The sequence below is a fragment of the Corvus moneduloides genome, chromosome 7 (genome assembly GCF_009650955.1).
Source record: "Corvus moneduloides isolate bCorMon1 chromosome 7, bCorMon1.pri, whole genome shotgun sequence".
Taxonomy (NCBI): domain Eukaryota; kingdom Metazoa; phylum Chordata; class Aves; order Passeriformes; family Corvidae; genus Corvus; species Corvus moneduloides.
The window spans coordinates 23,421,276-23,440,851 of record NC_045482.1 but is presented as its reverse complement, the minus strand read 5'-3'; the positions used below and the strand labels follow the sequence as shown (position 1 = coordinate 23,440,851).

The following is a 19,576-nucleotide window of genomic DNA, read 5'->3' as shown; positions in this document are numbered from 1 at the left end:
CCCTCTGCAGACACCCTCCAGATCACTTGGCCCATCTCTGGGCTCTCAGACAGAAGCCCGAGCACACTCTGCACATGATGAGCATCAGCTGAGCTCAGCTGGGCTCAACAGGTGTTCTTCCAGCAGAAAAAAGGTTCTCACCTGATTGCAGCTTGGGGAAGGCAAGTGCAGAAGGAGCTGGGGGACAGGAAAGCCAGAGGCTGGAAGGACCTGTGGGCACTGTGTTCCAGTGGCATGGGGGCTGGGGACCCCTCTCTGTGTTGGAGAGCTGAGCCAGGCTGTCCCCTGCCCATAATGGCTGGGCAGGCAGGGAACAGGGGCTGGGGGACACACTGGTCACTGCTGACTGCAAGCTCTGGGATGCGCAGGGCAGGAAGGGAGAGGAGGCACAGCCTTGTCAGAGTAGAGCCTCTGATTAATCACTAACTGCCAGCCCTCCAGCCAGCAGCTCATTAGAAGTTTAATTCCAGGTGCCCAGCATGCAGAAGGGCTGTGCAGCTCTGATTGAGCTGGATGCATTCATCTGGGCAGCTGCAATCAGGTGGCAACCCCCCCACTCTGGTCACAGTCACAATCAGTGGCCACGTCCCCCCTGTCCGGGATGGGCTGGATAGCAGGTGCTGCAGGTACCACAGGTGATGCAGGTGCTGCAGATGCTGTGGGTGCTGTGGTCAGGCACGGCTGAGACACAACGGTGGCAGTGGCTACAGAGAGCTTGTGAGCAGGGCCAAGGGCTGGAGATGGGCCAGGGGCTGGAGATGTGCCCGTGTCTCCCCCTGTATCTATCAGTAGTCCGGCCGTGCCTGGAATGTGGCGGTCCCTGCGGTGTCATGGGGCTGGGAGCAGCTGTCAGTGGTGTCAGCAGCTGTGGAGAGGCACTGCGCTCGGCTGCATGAGGATATGTCACCAGCCTGTCATCTCTGGAGTTAATGACACCCTGCACATCCCTGTACTGTCCTGTCCCTCTACCACCTGCACCTGCACCCACAGGGCAGCAAAGTGAGGGCTGTGGTCCCTGCCTGCCTTCTGGTGTTCCTGCCACCACCCCAGGTTCTTTTCTGCCTTGGCTCTTCTTTCTCCCAGACCCCTTCAGTAATGGGGTGGGGGAGTTCACCCGGGCCATGGGAGCAGGACAGGGGCAGGAGGGAACTGAGTGTTCCAGGAGAGAGGCACTGTCTGTGAATGCTGCCTTTCTCCCATGGACTTATACTCCATCTGGGCATGCAGAGGTGGGCACTGCCGTGCCTCCCAGCTGCCTGGGAGTGTTTGCAGCTCAGCCTTATCCCTTTGCCCTCCAAAACCCGCTGTGTCCTTCACTCCCAAGATGCCATCTCCACAATTTCTTCGTAGCTCAAGGAACGAGGGAGAAACTACAGCAGAGAGAAGCATCTCCATCTGTCTTCAATGCTCCAGTGGCTGGAGCAGGGCAGGGAAGGGGCCTGCAGGTGTCCCCACTGCAGTGGGGCAAGGAAGGCTCGGGTGCATGTGGGGGCAAGTCATGGGCCATGCTGGGACTGTGACTCCTGCGGAGGAGGCAGGGCCAGCCCAGCATCTGGTGCTGCTGCCCCTGGGAAAGGCTTGCAGCAGCCCGCCTTCCCGAGCACCGTGGGACTGAGGGCACTATGCAAATCCAGCTGAGATTGATGCAAGTATTAATTATGTCCCATCAGCTCAGCTCTTGCCCAGCAAGGCAGGGCACCAGGTCATGGCGCAGCTTGTGCAGGAAAGATGGATTTGCACTGGCAGTGTGTCCCCTGTGCCTGTCCCTCTGTCGACAGCATGCTCCCACCACCCTTCTGTGCTGTGCCATGCCAGGTTGGCCTGGCTCTCCCAGCCCCATGGCACTGCCTGGCTCGGGGGTGAAGTCATCACTGAGCAGGGGGCTGAACAGTCTGAGGCAGGAGCAATGTGAGCGCTGTCAAGCAGTCTGGCACACCCAGCTCTGAGATCCTGCTAATCAGAGAGTGTCTGCAATTACACATGCTAATTATGGGCAGGAGTTCACAGTAATTCCTGACCCGTTGGCATGACGCTGGTCACACCAAGGTGCATTGCTTCTGCATGAGGTCAGGAGTGAATAACCAGGACTGTTCAGTTGGCTCTCCTGGGCCAGGAAATGGTGTATCACAGCCAGGCCTCCTGTCCAGCCACTTCCCATCCCATCCCATCCCATCCCATCCCATCCCATCCCATCCCATCCCACTTCACCCCATCCTCATCCCCATCCCCATCCCATTTCACCTCATCCCATCCCATCCCATCCCATCCCATCCCATCCCATCCCATCCCATCCCACTTCACCCCATCCTCATCCCCATCCCCATCCCATTTCACCTCATCCCATCCCCATCCCATTCTATCCTGTACTGTGCATGGTACAGCATGTACAGTGCCATACATTGAGCCCTGTGTGTGTGGCCATGACAGCTGCTCTGTCCCCGAGCACCTGGCTGGTCACATCTCAGTGGAGATGCTTTTCAGAGGGAGTTTTTCAGGCTCTGACCCCCCTGTGCTGCCGCTGCTGCTCTGACATCCTGTTCCTTATCGCTTGACATGACCTTAATTAACTCCCTGTGCTGATAATGCTCTGGGCTTCTCCTCCAGGAGCTGTATCTCAGCATTGTGTCCTGCCTCATCCTTTTAGGGACCACTGCAGAGACTGCACAGGCAGCCTCGAGCAAGGAGGAGAAAGGGATGCATGGTGCAGGCAGGGCAGGGCAGGGCAGAGATACTGGGGTCACTGGGATGACATGGAGTGGATGGGGCAGTGCTGGAGCCAGGGGATTGGTGCTGCATTGAGGGTTTCAGGGAGATGCTGCCCTGGTGGAATGGCTGTCGTGGTGCAGAGGTGGGGGTTCTGGCAGGAGGGGGGCTGTGCTGATGCCCAGGGCAGGGTGGTAGAGGCAGTGATGCCCATGGCAGCAGCATCCATCCCAGGCTCCAGAGGTACTGTGCAGCAGCATGGAGGGATCCTGGCTCTCCTCACACTGCTGCAGGGGGGCTTGGGGGGCTGAGCTGGCAGGGCCCCCCACCCCCGGGAGCTGCCTGACTGCCTGGCTGCCGATCCGCTTGCAGCCCTAGTGCATTGAAATGCCGGCACTGATGACTTGTAGCCACTTTATCTCCTGTGCTTGGCAAATACTGGCAAAGAGGAGATATTTCAATAGTGAGGATTGCCGATGGGAATCACAGTGCGTGATCCCACCAGCTCCATGCCGTGTGGCAGCCCAGCTATCTCTGAGGTAGTTGCTCGTCAGGACTTAGCCTGGCATGGGCACGGTCTGGGGCCCATGGGGCTGCTTCCAGCACCTTTTCCCCACAGACTGGTTCCCAGCAGGATGCTGTTCTGAGCTTACCTGTGCTGGAGGTCATGTCTCACCCTCTGGCACAGGAGCAGGGCTCTGGAGCAAGGTCCCTGATCAGGGCTCCTCTCACCTGCAGGTGGCTTTGACCTTGCAGCAGCTGGGCCAATGCCATGAGCCCCGCAAAAAGCAAAGGTTGCAAAATGCTCTCAGACAGTCTTCTCCCAGCTTGCAGCCACAAAACCCCCATCCTCACTCCTATTCCTCACAGCTCCTAGTCCCCAAAACTTTAGTCCTTCCTGTCTCAGGTGCTCAGCTCCCATCCCCAGGCCCACAGCTCAGGCAGCAGTTTGGATTAAGTACTTCTGTTCCTGGGGCATGAGTAGGCAGGGTGCATTTTGTCCCTTCTGCTCATCCACCTGCAGACACAACGGGAATTGTGTTTTCCTGAAGCTGGGCATGCAATGGGCACCACGGGCATTATGGAAAGTGTGTCCAGATGCACCTGCTCACAGCACGTGATGTATGGAATGCTGGGAGCAGCATACAGTCCTGGGACCTGGATCCAAGCAGGGACAAGGGGAAATGGTCTAAAGAGAGGACATGGGAGCTGCCAGTGCTGCTTCCCTTTGTGTGGAAGGCAAAGGGGTATGAGGAGGGGAGAAGGAGGTCCCCAGCTGCAGGGGCAGGTTGCCCTATCCCATTCCTGCTGGGACATGTCCCTACTCCCACAGCAATCCCTGGGAGCTGGGAGGAGCTGAAGAGGAAAACTGAGGAGCTCCTGCAGGTGCCAAGGACCAGCACATGGGCAATTGCGGCCCAAACATCCAGGAGAGACAGACACCTTGAGAGTCCTGAGACTCCCAGCCCATCACCTCCTACGTGGTGAGCAGAGAGTGGGGATATAGGGATAGAAGCATATGGGCTGCAGGGTTGTCCCTGCCTGCCAGTGCCTGCACCTCTTCCCCTTCCTGGCAGCCCCAAGGAGGGAGCCCCTGTCAGTACCAGAGCGCGGGGGCTCTCTCGATCAGCCCTTCTGCCCGGGAGCACCCAGGCTGGGGAAAGCCAACCCCTATCATGTTTGTTCCATTGATTTAGCGCCGCGGAGAGGGTTTAATCAGCCTTTAGCCTGCACGCTCCAGCATTAAGAACAAATCCATTAGCCACGAGATAACCACAAAGGGTTGCGCTGAGGCTGGATGAGGTCCCAGCGCCTTCAAGATGCAAATTGGCAATCAAAGATCAAAGCCGCACAGCTCCCTAATCTCTGCTAAAAGGGCTCAGCTATTAACGAGCCCTTTCCCACTGAGCTGTGATCACCCCACTTCACTAGGGCTCCCTATGTGCTGTTGGGTTACACCATCATCCTGACTGGCCTCCTGGCCCCCAGGTCCCCTGAGCTGGCCCTGGGGAGGAGGGTGCATCCAGGGCTCAGGTTGTTTGTTTGCATGATGTTTCCTGCAGTTCTGACACACTGGAGTCAAATTCGTGTTGTCAGAGAGAGCAGAGCCCACAGCAGTGTCGGAGGTCAGCGGCTAGAGGGGAGGAGAAGGGGAAGAGGTGGAAGCTTGGATGGAGCAGAGTGGTGGGAGAGCTGTGTGAGGCTGATGTGGTGACTTCAGAGACGGGGAGGATGCTGGCAGGTGGCTACCCCTCCCACTGCTCAGGGATTTAGCCTGGTTCAGCCCCTGCCTGGTTGCACCAGGTGGCTCAGGGCAATCCCTTCTGGCCCCAGGGAAATCAGTGGTGGGGAGCGTGCATGGGGGCAAGCAGCAGGGAGTAGGTGAGGGATCATGTAACAGCAGAGTGTTTTGGAGCCAAGTTCCCCTTTTGAGGGTATTCCTGCTCGTCCCATGTCACCCTGGAGCATGGGGTGCACAAAGCCCTAGTTCCCATAGCCACCCTGCCAGCTTCTGCATGGTGCTGAGTTCAGGCTGCAGGATGCAGTTTGCCCCCCACTCCCCGCCCTGGCCATCTTGCCTGTGGTGGCTGCACACATGGCTGCCCCAGCAGTCCCGCGAGTCCCAGTCACCCTGCACTATGCAGGAGAGCTGCAAAGCCGCCGAGCTGTGACAGGAGCTGCAATGCCAGCACCGTCAGCAAATCTGTGGCAGCACAGATGTGTGCTCTGCTCAGCATGGTCCAGCTCAGGGACCAGTATCCCCCTGCATCCTGCTGAAATGGTCAGAGAGTGTGTGAGGCACCCTGCAACAGGTGGGCAGGGAACCCATTCAGCCCTGGCAGCAGGGAGCAGAGGGTCATGTCTGACTGTCCTTTTATCTGGGGACCCACTCTACTGGCAACTGCTCATTGAGGTGCTGCTCATGCCCCTCACAACACCCCCCCAGCGGGCAGCACAGGCTTGCAAGAGCAGCAGGCAGTGAGGTGCTGGCAGCACCTCAGCCAGGGTGACAATAAATCTTATCAGTGCAAACCCATCCGTAGGCAGAAGGATAACCCCCGTGACAACCCAGCAAGAGCAGAGGCTTCATCTGCACCATGTCAGTGCTGTGGATTTACAGATAAATGCCACGGCTGGAGGGACCCCCTCCCCTCCTGCCTAACTCTGTCCCGAGGCTGTGGGAGCTGCCAGGTCCAGGCCGGTGTGTCCCAGCGGCAATGGCCACGGTGTGCCTGCTGGGAAGAGCCGGCCTGGTCTGGCACCTGGCAGGGGGACACCTGGCTAGGTGAGGATGGAGGGAACGGGCACAGGCAAGACAACGTGGCATTGCCTTGCCTGCTCTCCTGGCCCTACTCTGTTCTGCACACACCGTCCCATGGAGCCCTGCACCCTCCATAAGCCCATGGGGGCTTGGTCATCGTGCAAGCTGGACCACCGGAGCTCAATGATTGGTAAAGGTGTGACTGAGTGTGTGACACTGGCAGTGTGTCCCCAAGGCCGCGTGACAGCGCCTGGCGCGAGCCAGCATGCTTCGTGGGTGCAGCCTGTGCGCCCATCCCCGCGTGTGCCCCCCCCGCTCCGGCCGGGCAGCGAGGGGTGCGGTGGTGCCAGGAGCGGGGGCTGCTGAGCGGGGCGGCAGGCGGCATCCCTGCCCCGGGCGCCGCTCCTCGGCTCAGCTCCCCCATCTCCCGGCAGCCGTGGGAGCAGTAATGAGATGGAGCAGCAGAAGGACGGCGAGATAAGGCTGCCTGCGCTGCCCCAGCAGATTAAACGCTGGGATTAAGCAGGCGGTGCCAGCTCTGCTGCCTTTTTATCTCGCTGCTTCTCCCCTCTTATTCTCCCGCAGTCGATAGAGAACGGTCTCCGAGCTGTCAGCAAAGGAAATTGCTTGTTAACCCTTTGGGGACGGGCGGCAGAGCTCCCTGTACGGCTGTTTCCAAAGAGAAGCAGTCCCTGGGGGATGCGCTGCTCGCGGAGCCAAGCGGGGATGCGGGGACACTTTCCCCCAGAGCCCCGCATGCGAAGGAGAGCAATACAGGGCCGGGGGTGCCCAGGATCTGCAGCCAAAAGCCACCAGCGCCCAACCAGCACCACGCAGAGGCACTGATGTACTGAGGTTCCTGCGGGGTGAAACAGTCAAAGAGCAGAGGCTGCCTGAGCTCCACAAAGGAGCCCCGGGGACATTGCATACCCCACTTTCGGGTATCCTTGATGTTCCCTGCTTCCCCCAGCCTGCAAGATGTGTGGGCTCAGTGCTACATCTCTATGAAACCAGAGGGCTGGGGATCCTTCTCTGGTCCTGAGGACAAGTGGCTCGGGCCAGCTGTGTCTGCACAGTACCGCGCACGGTGCTGGATCTCCTCCAACTGCCCAGGGGAGCCCGCTACCCAAACCCATCATTATTGCTCTCTGTGTATGTGAGTGTTTTGTTGGGTTTGCAGCAGCGAGGCTGAGCTGCAGCCCATCCCAGTGCTTATCCGTAGCGTGCTGTGCTGTGTGCCCGGGAGCGGCGTGCCCGGCGCGGGGGTGTCTGAGGGTGGGAAGCCGGCTGGAGAGCGCCGGAGGGTACACAGAGTGATGGCAGGATTGCTGCTCAGCACAGTCCAAACCCAAGCTAGGGAGTGCGTTAGCAGCTCGACAAGCTCGTTCTGGCATGTTTGGGGGTGCAGCTTTGGTGCAATCTTTCCCGTGGGGACCCTGAGCACCTCCTGAAGCAGAAGGCAGAAATACGGAGCAGAAACCTTCTGAAGCTCCAGCATCCCACTCATGTACTAAGGCAGAGACCAGGGTAGGCAGGCAGCATGCTCAGCAGCTCAGAGGGATTTTCCGGCTGCCAGCAGGATGAAGTGGACTTTCTCAGCCCCTGCCCCCTCATATCACTGCTCCTGCCCGCCCTCCCCGTCGCATCCCTGCGCTGCACTGCAGCATGCCTTTGCCACTGGCACTTCATCTTCTGCAACTCCCTTAGTGTTGGCTCCTTCACCTGCCCAGGCGTCCCTTTTGGTGGACACTTGAAAATGAAAACAAACCGTATGAAAGCACAAGCTTTCGGGAGATCTGCAGGGAGCAGATTAGCCCCGACTGGGGCAGTGGTCCCGACTGGCTTGGGATGCTGCCCCACGGCTGCTGTGGAATGAGGGCGAGAGCAGTGTGCGAGCCCTGGGCAGCCAGAGCTGAGGAGCTGGAGCTGATGCTGTGCCGGGCAGCCGGGCTGCGCAGGCAGGCAGAGCCTGAATCGGGAGAGGAAACCAGAAGCGATTGGCACGTGAAGGCTGGCAGGCTGGAGGCTGCGAGGGGATAGGATTGCTGTTTATAAATACATCAAGGGAGTAAACACAAGGGAGGGAAGAGAGCTATTTAAGCTAAGGGACAATCCTGGCATGAGAACAAATGGTAAAAACTGGCCGTGAATAAATTTAGGTTGGAAATGAGTGAGATTGTGGGACCAATTCCCCCCAGGAGCAGCAGGAGTAGAAAGCACAACTATGTGATGGCACTTTCTCTTCTCCCAGAGGCTGTCATGTGTGTGCAGTGTGCTGCCATGCCTGTGCAGTGAAGTCTAGAGGTGAGGAGCTGGGGTTCCCAGCTACACCCCTCTGTGTCACAGCCACCCTGGCTCCATGTGGCATGGGGAGCACAGCTCTCTCCAGCTTCTGGCTTGGCAAGTGCAGGACTCCTGGGACAATGGCTTGCAGGGAGAGGTCTTTCTCTGGCACACGAGTTGGGCATGCTGTCACAGATGCTGATCCGGAAAGCTGGATGATGCCAGTGTCCCCCTGCTTTAATAGTCACTGGCAGCGCTGGGGCAGATACACTGGGAAGGTGTCCTTGCCCATGTGCACAGTGCATCCCTCTGCCTTGCATTGCATCCCTATGCTCCTGACCAACCAGGAGCAGGAAGCCCTGGTCTAGATCCTGCCCATTCCCGGGGACGTGGGTTACACACTGTCCCTGATGCAGCAGCCTGACCTGCATGCCCTGCCCAGTGCTGGGGCTCGGGTGTCTCCTACTGCTCTGCCTGGCCAGCGGCACAGCCTGCAGCACAGCTGAGCAATTGGTATTCCAGCAGCGAGCCTGCTTGGCATGAAAGGGGCTCTGCCAGCCCCACACGCCCACATCTCCACTGCTGGCTCAGGCTTAGCCAAGGGGACTCAGCTGGCAAAGGATGTCCTGTAGCACAGAGAGAGGCACAGCTGCAGTGGCAGGAGGGGTCCTGGCCTTTCTGGGATATGTCTTCAGCAACCTCTGGCCCCCTTGCCCCACACTGTTTTCCCTCTTCCTTTGGAGGCAGGTCAGGGAGCTGCAGGAGATATTACAAAGCTTAGACCTTCACAGGATAGGGGAAGCCCAAACCATCACTTGCGTGTGCTGTGCCAAAGGTGCCCTGCTCTGCTTGGGCTGAGGATGCAGAGCCTGGTGCCCCACCGAGGCAGCAGCCCCAGCCCCCATATGCAGGGCTGTGTCCTGCAGGAGCCATCCCAGCAGCTCTGTGTGGGGCAGGGAGCTGCACTGAGGGGCTGATAGTGTGGGAGATGGTTGTGCTACTGCCAGAGCTGGGGTCGAGCCAAACTGGCACCATTCCCCAAATCCTCCTGGGAGCAGAGAAAGGAAATGGTGCGACCATGCGTGAGAAGGGACGTTTGCAGTGGCAAAAACATCCCACTGGCTCAGAAAATTGCTGCAGAATCGGGCTTGAAATGAGTTGAAATTGCTGAATCCAAGCGGATCTCATATCCCGGGCAGTTGTAATGCTGGCGTCAGCGCTGCGGCTTCCCTCCCGGAGCACCCAGGCGGGGCCTGGCTGTGCTGTGCGGAGGGAGAGGGATGTTGGGGATGGGGGGCTGCCACGGGGGGCCTCTGGCATGGTGAGGGGCTCCAGCAGAGCTGGGATCTGGGGCTGGGATGGCCACAGTGGGGGGCAGGAGCAGAGCAGGAGGCAGGGTACGTGGGTGTGCCATTGCCCCAGCTCCTGTGCCATGTCTCCTTCTCCAGGAGCATCCAGCTGCCTCCAGCTGCCTGCACTCAGGAAGCAGCATTTCCAGTTTTGGAGGCTGCTTTCCTTTATGCCACAGCCTTGCCCGTGCTAATTTGCTCTCTGTGTGCGGGTACCTGGAGATCACCATCAAGGTTACCCCTGGGCTGGCATCGCCACCAAGTCGAGGGTGGGCAGCGCTCTGGTGTTTTCCCATCCCTGTCCCCATCCCCATTATGTCCCAATGATGACTGTTCTCAGGGGTGCTTCTAGGCTGGGGTGATCGCTCCTGTGTGGTGCGCCCATGCCCAGGGCCTGCCCATCAGCTGCATGTCCCAGTGGGGATGTGGGAGCAGGGCCGGATGTCCCAGCAGGTATGTGGGAAGAGCTGACTGTCCCAGTGGGGATATGGGAGCAGGGCTGGGTGCCCCAGGCATGCAGGAGCAGGACCCCATGGCACCGCACATGTCGCAGCTCGTTCCCCTCACATGAAAACGTTTGTCTGGAAGCTTAGTGTGGCTTCTTGTCTCCTCAGAGCAATCAGGATTTGTCACTGCTTGCAATGTTTAACGTCGTCTTCCAGAGGCTAAATACCGTGGGGAGCCGTGTAAGCTGTGGAAATACCTGCATGAGCTGGGATCAGCCCGAGGCTAGCACAGTGGACTGGCAGCACTGGGGACGGGGGACTGGGAATGCATGATGTTGGTCCTCATGCCCCCAGTGCTCACAGGTGGGCTGCCATGAGCCAGGGTGAGGATGCTGGGGGTCAGCACCTTGCTCCCATAAGGCTCCCTACAGCAGGGGGGCTGGGAGGCAAGTCTCAGGGGCATGGAGGGCACTTGGAGGGCCCCAGAACTGTGCAGGGTGGGGAAAAAGATTCCAGGGTCCCCAGCAGTATCTAACTGGGATCTGCCTGCCGAGGCACAGGCAGCTATTTCTGTCAAGGTCAGAGTGTCTCCATGGGAGAGAGAGAAAAATGAGGGATTGTGTCAAGAAATTACCTCCCTAATGGGGTCTCCCCTGCATGCAAGCATGGTGTGGGGATGCCACCATGCACTGGCTGAGCAAGGAGACCGGCATGTGAAACGGGAATGCTGCCTCTCTGGTCCAAAGGCTGCAACACTCATGGGTGCCCAGCAGGCAGAGCCGGGTGCCCAAAGGGCCCATGCCCCAGTTGCTATCCTTGGCTGGACATGTGTGCTACAGTCCTGGAAGGTGTTTTTCTGGGTCAGCTGCGGGGAGAAAATCATGTTCCTTGTGCAGGCAGGCTCTCCTCTGCTCTTCTTCCTCCTCCTTCTCCTTGTGTACTCCCTGTTATCTAATTGGATTTGTCATGCTGGAAAGGCAAAGCCCTTCAGGACTGTGCTGTGCTCTCTCCAGTGCGATTTCACAGCTGGCCTCGGCACCCCAGTAGCCGACAAGTGAGTAACTCAGCTGGACGCCACGGGCACCCCTGCTCTCCCCATGCTCACCCACGGCAGTGCCCACCTGGCTGGAACACGGCCGCCACCACAGCTGGACCTCCTCCAATCCTGCCCAACACTGGTCCCTGTCCCTAAGCTCTGTCCCCACGTGCCCCAACCCCTGCATCCCATCCCCATCCCTCACCCCGCTCCAGGGTGATTGCCATGCCGCCCGGAGATGTCTGAACTGACACGAGATGGAAGCGTTCACAGAAATGACATTTTCTCCAGCCTGGGGAGCTTATCCTCCGTTTAAAGAAAACTAATATAGAAGCTGCCCTGGTGTGCCGGGGCTGATGGTATCAGGCTGGCAGCCGCCGGCGCTCACAGCCGCGATAAATCTCAGAAAGGAGCCTAACCGGCTTCAGCCGCCCCGCAGAGAGGGGCTGAGCCGTGTCCTGGCGGTGCTGCGGGGATACAGCGGCATCAGGGGACAGCTCAGGGCGGCTATGGTGGGGTGACCCACAGGGTCCCGAGGATGCAGGGAGCGGGGAGCCGCGGCAGGAATGGTGCCAGCGCTGAACTCGGCGGCGGGCCTACAGCAGGAGCCAGAGACCTCAGCGGCGGCCCGCTCCGGCTCGGGGGCTCCCCCGGGGCTGGGGGCCAGGCCAGGCCGGGCGGGGCCGGGGCGGGCGCGGGCCCGGGGGCGGCGGTGGGCGCGGTGAGGCCGAGCGCGGGGCCTTGCTGCCCCCTACCGGGCAGCGCCCGCCCAGCACCCGCCGCCCGGCGCCGCGGGGCAGGGCCTGAGAGGGACGGGGTGCCCGGTCCTGCCGCCCTGGGCGCTGCCCGCTGTCTCCGCTCGCCGCCCTCGGTGCCTGTCCTGTTGCTGACCTGCCTGACGTCTTCCCGTACCTGTAACCAAGCTGCCAGATGGGATACCGGCCGTGTCTTCATCATGGCTGTAGTTACATGTTGCTCAGGCATCAAGGCCTGCGGCAGGGATGGTGCTGGGGAGTCACTGCTGAGGTGATCAGGAGATCCCTTTGTTCCAATCCCTCGTGCCACCACTGGCCTTTTCGTGCCTTGATGCAATGGAGCTCAAGGATGCTGCTCTTGACAGGGCCTAGCAGCCCTGACTTGTCCTGGGGTTGTGGAGGCTGAGGGACACCCTGCTCCCCATGCCAGCCCATGCTGGGTGAGTGCTGAAGGCGGGTGCCTGGAAGCAGCAGCAGCAGCAGGAGATGAGAGGCTGAGGAGAGCGCGGTGCTGAGCTTTGAAGGCACCTGACAGGCTGTCGGGGCGCTGCCAGCCACGCTGACAGCCGGGTACAGACACCCCCCCACCGCTGCTGCGCTCTGATCACAGCCTCACCGTCACTTCAAAGCGCCCGCCAGGTGCAGGGGGGTTCCCATGCAGCCTCCCACCCCATGGTTCCACTCCTCCTGACCCAGGGTCTTGCTTCTCCTGCCCCACATGACTTAGATGCACTGAGGTCCCCAGCTCCAGGGACATGGATACCAAGGTACAAGGTAGACATGGTCCCAAGCAGCACTGGCAGTAGGTGATGGCCCCCCAGGGCTGTCACTGTCCTGCCTCTGTGGGGCAGGGTCCCCAGCTGCAGACCAGACACAGCTGGGGACCCTGGAGGTCCAGGCAGGGTTTCATGGTGGCTACAGTGAAATGCATGGCAAGGGACAAGGAGGAAGAGCTGAGGCACAACATTCCTAGGCACAGGGTTCACACAGTGTTCCTGAGACAGGTCATCACTAACCAGACAGAGATGCCCACCATGCCAGGACCCTGGGGGCTGCCAGATCAATTTACCTGGGGTAAGACAACACACACCCCTATCCCAGCCCTGCTCTAGGAGGAATTTTCCATTCCCGAATGGAGGTCGGGGAAAGGCGTGTTTGTAGCAACCCCTTCCTGTCCCTCCCCTCACCCATCACCAAAGCAGCTCAGGAAGGCGTCTGCCTTGTTTGTCTCCAGAAGAGTGCAGAGCAAAAGCCCCACAGGAGGGAGAGATCCCTGGAGGGGACCAGGGACCCTGGGCAGCCTCAGGGGCAGCCTGCAGCCCACTTTCCAGAGGAGCCACTCTGCATGCAGCCATGCCGCTGCCCCTTGCCTGCTGTCAGGACGGGGAAGTTCTGACACCACCCCAGGACAGCAGCGCGCCCCAGCTCGTTGTTGGCATCCTGCGAGCCACCCGGATCCCCGGGCTGCACTACATGTGCACCCGGCCGCAGTCCCGCCTGCGCCGCCTTCTCTGGAGCCTGGCCTTCCTGGCCTCCGCCGGGCTGCTGGCCACCGGCGCTGCCGACCGCCTGCACCACCTGCTCTCGCGCCCCGTGCACACCCGCGCACGCCTCGCCTGGGCACCACAGCTCCGCTTCCCGGCTGTCACCCTCTGCAACCCCAACCGGGCACGCTTCCTGCACCTCACCAAGCCCGACCTCTACTCGGTGGGAGAGTGGCTGGGGCTGGCCAGGGAGAACCACTCGCTGGTGCCCGAGATGCTGGCCGTGCTGGGGGAGGACCAGCGTGCCTGGCTGACGCGTCTGGCCAACTACTCACGCTTCCTGCCGCCCCGCCGCTCCGAGCGCACCATGCAGAGCTTCTTTCACCGCCTGGGCCACCAGATCGAGGACATGCTGGTGGAGTGTCGCTTTCAGGGAGAGCGCTGTGGGCCCCAGCACTTCACTCCTGTGAGTTCCCTCCGAGAAGGAGCAGGACAGCTGGGCTGTCCCATGGGTACGGGGAACGATGCTTCACCCCCACCCCAGCAAGGGTGGAGGGGTGGTGGAGCGGGGAGTGAGGCTGAGATGAGCCTTTCCAAGGGTCATGCAAGACTGTACCTCCCTTCCACCACCTCCATGGAACTGGAAAGGAGTTTCTGGACCTCGTCCTGCTTGCAGAATACTCGGTCAGATCCCTGCCTGCTCCCTTACACCTGCTCTCTCCATCCCCAGGTCTACACACGCTATGGTAAGTGCTACACCTTCAATGGGGACCGGAGGAATCCACGTGTGACCCGCCAAGGTGGCATGGGCAACGGGCTGGAGATCATGCTGGACATCCAGCAGGAAGAGTACCTGCCCATCTGGAGAGAAACCAGTAAGTGGGGCTATGGCTCAGGCAAGGCACAGGTGAGGGGTACTAGGAGGGAGGGTTGCTGGGCAAGCAGAGCACCCTGTGAGGGTACTACGGGTCAAGCAGGGCACCAGAGGGGTGCGGGTGCTGGGTCAGTGCAGGCATGCAGCACCTCTGTCCTTCTTCCACAGATGAGACATCATTTGAAGCTGGCATCCGGGTCCAGATCCACAGCCAGGACGAGCCACCCTATATCCATCAGCTGGGCTTTGGTGTCTCACCTGGCTTCCAGACCTTTGTGTCCTGCCAGGAGCAGCGGGTAAGGCAAGATGCTCCACAGCCCCCAGGGAGGTGCCTGTGGGCACTCAGCCCAGCACAGCCCTGCAGTGATGCCCTTCCCACCCCGACAGCTCACCTACCTGCCGCAGCCGTGGGGGAACTGCCGGGCCAGCATGCAGGGGGAGCAGATGCTGCCTGGCTATGACACCTACAGCATCGCTGCCTGCCGCCTCCAGTGTGAGAAGGAGGCCGTGGTGCAGAGCTGCCACTGCCGCATGGTCCATATGCCAGGTGAGGGGTGTGCATGATGGTGTGAGGGGCACCCCCCTGCCCCAACAGGCCTGCTGGGGTTGCCCCAACTCCCTGCAGTCTGCATCCAAAGATCACCTCTGCCCCAACACTCTACACCCAAGGATTCCCCTGGCTCCATCCCTCTCCACCCAGGGATCACCCCATCCTCTCCACACTCTGGGTCAACCTGTGTCTTACCCTCCTTACACCACAGGTCAGCCCCTTCCCTGTCTGCCTTGTGCCTGGGCCGCATCTGCCCCAGCCAACCTGCACCCAAGGGTCACTCATCCTCATTCCCTCTGCACCCTGCCCCACTTCCTCTGAGGGAGTGAGTAAAGAGTGGGGGGCAGAACCTGGCCGGACTCCCACCCTCCCAACCAGCTGTTTCTCCACAGGCAATGAGTCCATCTGCTCCCCTAATGTGTACATCGAGTGTGCTGACCACACACTGGGTAGGTGTTGGCAGTGGGTGGGCATCTAGGGGCCAGCTGAGTGCCCCAGGGAGGGGTCTGGAGACTGGCTGTGCCAATGGGTGTCTGCCCCCAGATGCAGCAGTGGAGGACAGCCACGAGCGCTGCAGCTGCCCCACACCGTGCAACCTGACACGCTATGGCAAGGAGATCTCCATGGTCCGCATCCCCAACAAGGGCTCCGCTCGCTACCTCGCCCGCAAGTACAACAAGAATGAGACCTACATTCGGTGAGTTGCCAGCGCTGGGGTATTCCAGGGGCTGGGCAGGGGGCTGGGGACCTGGGCAACTTCCACTCCACTCCTGGTAGCATGCAGAGACAGGGTCCTGGCATACTCGGTCCCTGCAGCATCTTTTGCCCAGGGGTGTTGCCACTAGAGCTTCTCCCCAACTTCTCCACGTCTTCCCAGCCCTCCTGCCAGCACCTGCCCACCCCACTGTCTCTCCTGGCCTGGGACATGCCCCATCCATGTCCCCACTGCACTAGCCTGAATAATTCATGAGGGCCCTGGGAGCACCTGGGAGCTGGAGGGCTGGGGGACAGGGGAGGTTTGTGGGCAGTGGTGTAGGAGGGTTGGTTACCAGCCCTCTTTGCTGAGCACAATGGTGTCCCCACAGGGAGAACTTCCTGGTGCTGGACATCTTCTTTGAGGCACTCAACTATGAAGCCATTGAGCAGAAGAAAGCCTATGACCTTGCTGGGCTTCTCGGTGACTCCCCTCGCCTTCCTGTGGGGCCCTAAGGCGCGGAGCTCTGGGTCCCAGCCCTGGGAATATGTGGGTCTGGTGGGGGAGGGATCACACAGAGCAGCAGCCAGCCACAGGCTGGCTGAACGGTGAATGCTGCTGACTGTCCCCTATCCCGCATGTCCCCCGCTCCCGCTGTCCTGCTGCCCCTGCCCCCATGACTGCTCTGTCCCCCACCATCCGGCAGCCCTGGCACTGCACGCTGCCCTGCTGGCCCACCCCAGGCTTCCTGTGGGCTGCACAGCGTCTCCTGGTGACCATCTTCCCCTCCTCCTCCCCAGGGGACATCGGGGGGCAGATGGGCCTGTTCATCGGTGCCAGCATCCTCACCATCTTGGAGATCCTGGACTACATCTATGAGGTGTGCTTAGCCTTCAGGGATGTGTCTCAGCAGTGGGTGCAGAGACAGACTTCCTGGGGAGGGCCTAAAATGCGTGGCCACCCCAGAGGGCTATTACAGCCCCCAAATTGGGGAACACCCAGACGAAGGCAGTGGGAGGAGAAAAGGTCCCCCAGCATTCCTCAGTGACCTGAGGACAGTGAGGGTGGTGGGCAGAGGTACTGTCCCACTGTCCCTGGGTGAGCAGGGGAGCGGGCAGCAGTTCCGTGTAGACTGGGATGTCCACGCACAGGGTGTTACCTGTGTTCAGGTCTGGGTCTGACCCCCCCATCTGCACCCAGGTGATCCGAGATAAGGTGAGCCGGGTCCTGCGACGCTCCAGGCCACCTCTGAAGAAGCCCTCGGGCAGCATCGCCACACTGGGACTGGAGGAAATGAAGGACCAGGTACCACTGCAGGGCTGGACTGCCTGGAGGCTGCGAGGACAGGGCCTGGGCACATGTCTGCAGCTACGCCAGGGGGAAGGGACATCGTCCCAAGATTGAGGGATGAGATGTGGCTCTTCATTTGGTGCCTTCAGGCTGCAGAGTCAGGGCAGTCCCAGGGAGGCAGGGAGCTGGGTGCTCGCGGGGGAGCTCCTGTGGTCGGGCTGTGCTGGGTGGGAGGACTCGGGAGGTGGCAGGGTGCATGGAGTCTGTACCCACCCTATTGACTGCCATCCCCACAGAGCCCCTGTGAGACACTGGGCCGGCACGTGGAGGGCGCCTACAACGCGGGCATCCTGCCCAACCACCACCACCGCCACCACTACCCTCACCAGGGAGTCTTCGAGGACTTCGCCTGCTAGGCAAGATTGGGACTGGGGGGCAGCCCCCTGCCACCCCCCTCCCCAGCGTTCGCATGGAGAGGGACTGCAGCACTGGGTGTGGTGGGCACAGGCCCCTGCCTCCCCCACCCCACTCCCAGGACCAGCCACACCGTTTGCCCCCAGTGATGCCACTGGAGCTGCCTCAGCACCGGCATTGGAGCAGCTCCCCGGCCCTTTTGCCTGTCCCCTCTGCTTGCCCTTAGCACGTGGGCTCAGCCCAGTTTCAAGCACACAGCATGGAGGGGGATGGGCATGCCGGGGGGTTCGGGGGAGCAGCAGGTGTGGGCCAGAGAGGCCCCGGTGCTGCAGAGCATGAAGGGGGTAAGCTGAGGTTCCTGTGAGTCCCTCCGAGCCCTCTCCTGCTGACCATTCCTGGGTGGTGGTCTCTGCCCTGCACGGTTTTCCCCAGGAGAGAGACATGCCTGGAACAGCTTCCTTCTGCCCAGGAACCACTTCCCCCCCTTCCTGCTGCAGGACAGGGCAGCATTGCAGGGCACCCCTCTGAGTAGCATGGCCCCCGTGGCCAGCCCAGGGACATCCCAGCTGCAGCCACACCTGCATGGCACCACCCTGACCCCTGGCACCACCACCACTGTGACACCCCCCCAAACATCTGCCCACCCTTGCCCAACCTCATGCAGCCTCTCAGGGCTGCAGCCCCTCCATCACTGTTCCCAGCCAGACCCCTGCACTGTGACTCCCCCTGCCACTCCAGTGTTGGCCCCAAATAACCCACAGTCATTTCAGCACTGCAAACCTACTGCCTCCCCTGTCTCCTGCCCCAGTCCATTGTGAACCCATCCTCTCCTTGCCCAGGTATTGCCCAAGTGGCTCATCCCTTGGTGTAGCTGCCTGGCACAGCCCAGGCAGCGTGGTGGGTCCTGCCCTCCCTCCCCTGCCTGTCGCTGCTCTTTTGCACCATGCACGTACCCCTTGCCAAGCTCCCAGCCCTGGGTGCTGAGCACCCGCTGTGCCTCCCCCAGACTGTACATGGTTAGGAGGGTGCTCCATGCCTAGCACTGCCCGGACAGCCACAGTCCAACCCGCTGGCCGGAGCCTTGGCCACTACTGGTGCCCACAGTCCTTCTGCCTGCCCTGAGATGGCGGGACCCACGGCAGGACGCATGGCAGGACCCACAGCACTCCCCCTGTCCTGTTGTACATTGCCTCCACCCCCTCCACTGTAGCAGCAGACACCAGCGCAGGGCAAACTGCCCCAAAATATCTCAGGAGGGGGGGCGAGCTGGCAAAGCCCCCCTCAACACACACACTTGGCAGAGGGGGACCCCAGGGCAGGAATTTGGGACCTCTGGGGAAGGCTGGGGTTGAGCCAGGCAGCCTCTGGCCCTGCTGGTTTGGTCCCCATCCCTGGTGTCCACAGATGGAACATGGCCATGCTGTGCCGTGCCCAAAGCCATAGATGCAGGAGGAGCCATCATCCTTGCAGCCCTCAAGGCCCCACACATGGGAGGCGCAGGGTAGGGACCAGGGCACCAGCAGCCCTGGCTCTGGGTATGCATGGTCCAACAGCTCCCCCAAAGTATGCACCCACATGTAAGCATGTTTCCCGTGGGTGCATGCACCCAACTGCGTGGTATTCCATGTCCCCCTGCGTGGGGGGACGCACAGCAAGCTTCCTGGCAGGGCAGCCGTACTGGTGCTCCCTGGGGAGCCCTCCAGAGCACCCCATGCTAGCTCCCCATGGGGTTCCCATACGCCAACCTGCAAGCAGGAGGGTCCCCAAAGGGGTGCCACATGTTAGCCCAGGAACGTGCCACAGCCATGCCAGCCAGCCTTACACCAAGGTCTTCTGCGGCAAGTGGGGGTGCAGGATGTGATCCCTCCCTGCCAGCTGAAGCAGTGGGCCCTGAGGGGGGTGGGCATGGGCACCACGGTGGGAGGGCCAGCACAAACCGCCCTCGTGCTGGTGAACATGAGAGATGTGCGTCAATGTTTTATAAATGTACAAATGCTCCCTAATAAAGAGGCACAAGTAGGTCCAGAGATGCCTGCGAGGACTGATGGGGCACAGAGATGGGTGAGACACCACCCTACAGGAGAGGTGGTGGTGGGACCCAGGGAACACTTTACAGCCCTGTGCTCATGTGCGAGGGGTGCAGGGTGAAACAAACAGGGTGGGTGGAGGGGAAGGGGGGCCCTGCCGGGGCTCTCCCTGGCAGAGGTGCTCCTCCTGCTTCTGCCTTCTCCAGACCTTTCTCCATGTGGCCCAGCTACCCTGCAGCACAAAGAGGACATGGTAGGAAAGAGAAGCTGACCTCTTGGTGAAGGCTGCCAGCACCAGGCACCACAGGTTTCCCTCTAAACCAGTGAGGGCTGAAAACTCCTGAGTTAACTGGGTGCAGCTGGGACACACGGCCACATCCCACAGCTCACACCATGCCCTGTGAGAAGA

The 19,576-nt window shown here is 60.8% G+C and overlaps 1 protein-coding gene across 3 annotated transcripts in view; it reads left to right on the top strand.

The window, feature by feature from the left end:
* Window positions 1-19,167, top strand: part of ASIC4 (acid sensing ion channel subunit family member 4) — a 63,901-nt gene extending 44,734 nt beyond the window's left edge. For 2 of the 3 annotated variants that reach the window (XM_032113667.1, XM_032113669.1), the window contains exons 2-10: window positions 14,049-14,193; window positions 14,361-14,488; window positions 14,580-14,739; window positions 15,135-15,191; window positions 15,286-15,439; window positions 15,828-15,919; window positions 16,237-16,316; window positions 16,637-16,741; window positions 17,023-19,167. In XM_032113667.1, coding sequence (XP_031969558.1) covers window positions 14,049-14,193; window positions 14,361-14,488; window positions 14,580-14,739; window positions 15,135-15,191; window positions 15,286-15,439; window positions 15,828-15,919; window positions 16,237-16,316; window positions 16,637-16,741; window positions 17,023-17,142 — 1,041 coding nt within the window. In that variant the 3' untranslated portion in view covers window positions 17,143-19,167. Of the gene's footprint in view, window positions 1-11,909; window positions 13,785-14,048; window positions 14,194-14,360; window positions 14,489-14,579; window positions 14,740-15,134; window positions 15,192-15,285; window positions 15,440-15,827; window positions 15,920-16,236; window positions 16,317-16,636; window positions 16,742-17,022 lie in introns of those variants that run through there. The other variant, XM_032113668.1, reaches the window with a different exon arrangement.
* The last annotated feature ends 409 nt before the right edge of the window (window positions 19,168-19,576 follow it).